Source organism: Xyrauchen texanus, chromosome 4, assembly GCF_025860055.1.
Source record: "Xyrauchen texanus isolate HMW12.3.18 chromosome 4, RBS_HiC_50CHRs, whole genome shotgun sequence".
Lineage (NCBI taxonomy): Eukaryota > Metazoa > Chordata > Actinopteri > Cypriniformes > Catostomidae > Xyrauchen > Xyrauchen texanus.
The window spans coordinates 56,593,355-56,596,772 of record NC_068279.1 but is presented as its reverse complement, the minus strand read 5'-3'; the positions used below and the strand labels follow the sequence as shown (position 1 = coordinate 56,596,772).

Below are 3,418 nucleotides of genomic sequence, written 5' to 3'. Positions count from 1 at the left end.
AAGTAACATTGTTTGGGTTGGTTTTCGTTGTCTTGCTGTCACAGTCATGTTTCATGTTCATGGTTTTTGTTTTGTTTTAGATAATTTCATGTTTTTAGTTAATAAACTGTACTTGGGTTCGTCACATCATCTCATCTCGTCTTCATCATTCTTGTCCTGTTCGTCTGCCTCATCGTTACAGTGTCATGTGGTTTGAGCCCGTCATTTTCACGTGTGTGTATGTGTGTGTGTGTGTGTGTGTGTGTGTGTGTGTTTCTACAGGGATATGGTGCAGGGTGTAAATGAAAGAGCTGGGGCATGTAGCAGGTCATTATCACCATGTGGCAGTGTCTGCTTCATCAGGAGAACATTAGACGACATTCTCTGCAGCAACAGGCATGAACATCCAAAAGCCAAGCAATTCCAAGCCCAACACTACAACAAGAATAAAGTGGAAAAGAGGTGATGGAAATCCATTGCAGTGTATTGTAATGCTATTAAAGGCAAGACAGAATTATTGTTATTGGAGTGACATGATTATACAGTACAGGTACAGTACAATACCTGGTCCAGTTCAAAGTGAGACCAAAAGTTGGGGTCACACCGAGGTCATATTTTACACTTAAGTATAGACCCAACAGTTAAGAACCAGACAAAACATATAAAACAAATAAGCACCAATGTTTTCACTATAGTAACAGCAAGTCTATGACACTGACACTATAATTAGTTAGAGGTTACGAGCTTTGATTTTTGCCCAGAATTACACTTGAAGCCAAAAGCCTAGCGGGTTCGAGAAAACACAGACTCTGATGTGACAACACACTCGAAGGGGGAAAGAAACAGTCACTGGCTAATCTGAAGTGACATTTTGGATGTCATAATTATCACATCAGCCTGTGGGTTTCAACAGCCATTGAAAATGAAAGCCTCAAAAAGACTGAGATCAGGCCAATACTGTTAGATCCCACCACATGCAGAATTGCACCGCAAAATGTAGTTTTGTCTTGTTTTCAAATATAAAATATCACTTTTATTTCATTCATTGCAAAAAATAATGATTTATTTTCCATCAAAATATCTCCACAGTGTGGTTTATGCTCAAAATAAGAATAACTATTTGCCAATAAGTTAAGAAAACTTATCTAAAATGATTTATATTTGAGCATTTATGTATATATTCAAATTCCACTAGTATTTAGTGTATGTCTATGTAGTAGTATGTGTAACTCCACAACAAATTCCTCAATGGAAAGACGCTCTTGACGTAAACGCTGTAGCTGAACTGATGGGTTCATTTTGTAGATCAAGTATTCGTAACGTTACAGAGCATGGCAGGACAGGCTGAACACAGGAACGGACGAGGACGATGATGATGTGAGAACCCAAGTGCAGTTTTATTTACAAAGAGCTGGGATCCAAACAGACTTGACAGCATTAAAACTGACACAACATTACACCAACACAATAGGCCCTTTTCACGTGACGTCACGCAACTTCCGTTCTGACTCAAAGCAGTGTATGTTTACTTCCGCCAGCATAGTGGAACGCTATGGAGTTTACCCAGTCCCTTCGACACCTGCCAAAAAAACATCTAGATGATGTACAGCGACTTGCAGACAAATTTTCACTTACAACACGTTCCAAACTTGACAAAGGATACAAATTCTTCATTGAGCAGTACCTGTTTGCGTATGAAGGTAAGCATTTTGTATTGTCCCGCCCAAATTACGTTAGCGGAGGAGTTTCTCTCCTGCAGTGAAAGTCCATATTCTTAATTAATTTACTGTAATACAGACCTGTAAACTCTTGTTGCAATCATGTTTATTACTGATGTTAGCTACAGATTGTGTATTGTTAGATAAAAGTCAGTAACGCATTCATGGTTAATGTTGTGCCCTTTCACCAAAACATTGCATTGGAATAGTTTCGAATGTACTTGTCGATGAGGTGACAGTGAGGTGACAGTGAGAGGGCATTGTCACAAGTCCATGAGGAAAAATGAGGAGGCTCATCACCTTCAGGTTTTTCTGATTTTCATGTTCTGCTGCGGTTGCAGACACTTTGCAGTAACGTTATCCCACAAAGTTCCATTGTGGTTCAGTGTGTTTCTCAGCCTGATGTCAATGAGTGTGGTGCACCAAAATCTAGATGACAACCTTACATTTAAAAAACAGAAGAGGGTTGTTTGAGGACAATAAGACTGAGAAATATGCTGTGTGATGTTAAAATAAAGTAGGTGTTCAAAGTTCATGGACTTACTTTAAAACCTTAAGTTTGTTCAATTAATCCAATTAAATGTAAAATTGTTGTGCAGAAAAGACTTATTTTCATGTTTCTATTATCAGGGTACATTTCATGCTAAAGAGGTTCCTGTGGTACTGAAATGCATGTCATGTACCTGCTCTGCTGGGAAAGCACTGTGCAACCACATTGTGGCATTATTGTTTCAAAGTGCTCACTACTGTACCATGGGCTTCAAGACAGTGCCATTGCCACTGTCATGCACCAGCTCACTGCAGACCTGGCACCGGCCTAGGACACATGTAATACGTTAACATTTATTACATTTAATGATGTTGGACTATAATTTTGGAATGACTATGTCAATTAATAATTTATCATCAATATATTACAGGGAATTGCTCCTGAGGCAACAAATGACATGGTAGTGTGTAAACCAGTACCGAAGTCCAAGGATCATGCCCGAACTGGTGTGAAATGTACACTGGACAGAGCATATGGTGGCAAGTCTGAATTAACACCTGTCTATATATTTTAATGTATAACAGAACAATGTTTAGTATATTTTCCCTTTAAACTTCCAGTTGCTATCTTCTGTAAATTATGAACATCTCTTAATATATAGGGTTTGGGGCAGCTCAAAACATTTTCATGTTTATTAAAATATACATCTCACTTTTTTGTCAGGTCCTCTTCCAGATCCTCACATCCTTGCCAGTGTTGAGAAACTGCAAGACAAATGCCCACAACCAGGCATTTGCAAATTGCTCCACAGGCTTGAGGCCCTTAATTTTGTGGACTCTAAATTTGGCCCGGTGCCATTTGGGTCTTTGCTCTCTTACCAGTGCCCTCCTGAGATACGTAGAGACATTATTAAACACCCTGGTGCCCCTGGATTTCCTCAGTTGCCCATTGAAGGTCACAATTTTAAATTTCACATACAATTTGAGCCTAACTACAAGCAACAATGCCACTTAGACATGCCTTAAAGTGTCAAGGGAGATCTCTGCTGCTATTGAGGCAGAAACACGACTGCAGTCAGAATGCCAGCTGTGGACCCAGGTACGCAAACCCCGACTTACAGCCAGCAGATTTGGTGAGATATGTCATGTCCGTGGAGAGTCAACTGCAAAATCTTTAGCTGCTCGCATTCTGAGAGGAACTCCTCAGACAGCAGCTATGAAAAGGGGCTGGA

At 39.8% G+C, this 3,418-nt stretch overlaps 1 protein-coding gene across 1 annotated transcript; it reads left to right on the top strand.

Annotated features, from left to right (window-relative positions):
* The first annotated feature begins 1,456 nt into the window (after positions 1-1,456).
* Positions 1,457-3,212, top strand: LOC127641790 (uncharacterized). The gene is made up of 4 exons (XM_052124650.1): positions 1,457-1,679; positions 2,328-2,525; positions 2,618-2,726; positions 2,911-3,212. Exons 1-4 carry the CDS (start codon positions 1,578-1,580, stop codon positions 3,210-3,212), a joined length of 711 nt encoding a protein of 236 aa, XP_051980610.1. The 5' UTR covers positions 1,457-1,577.
* Positions 3,213-3,418: the final 206 nt, after the last annotated feature.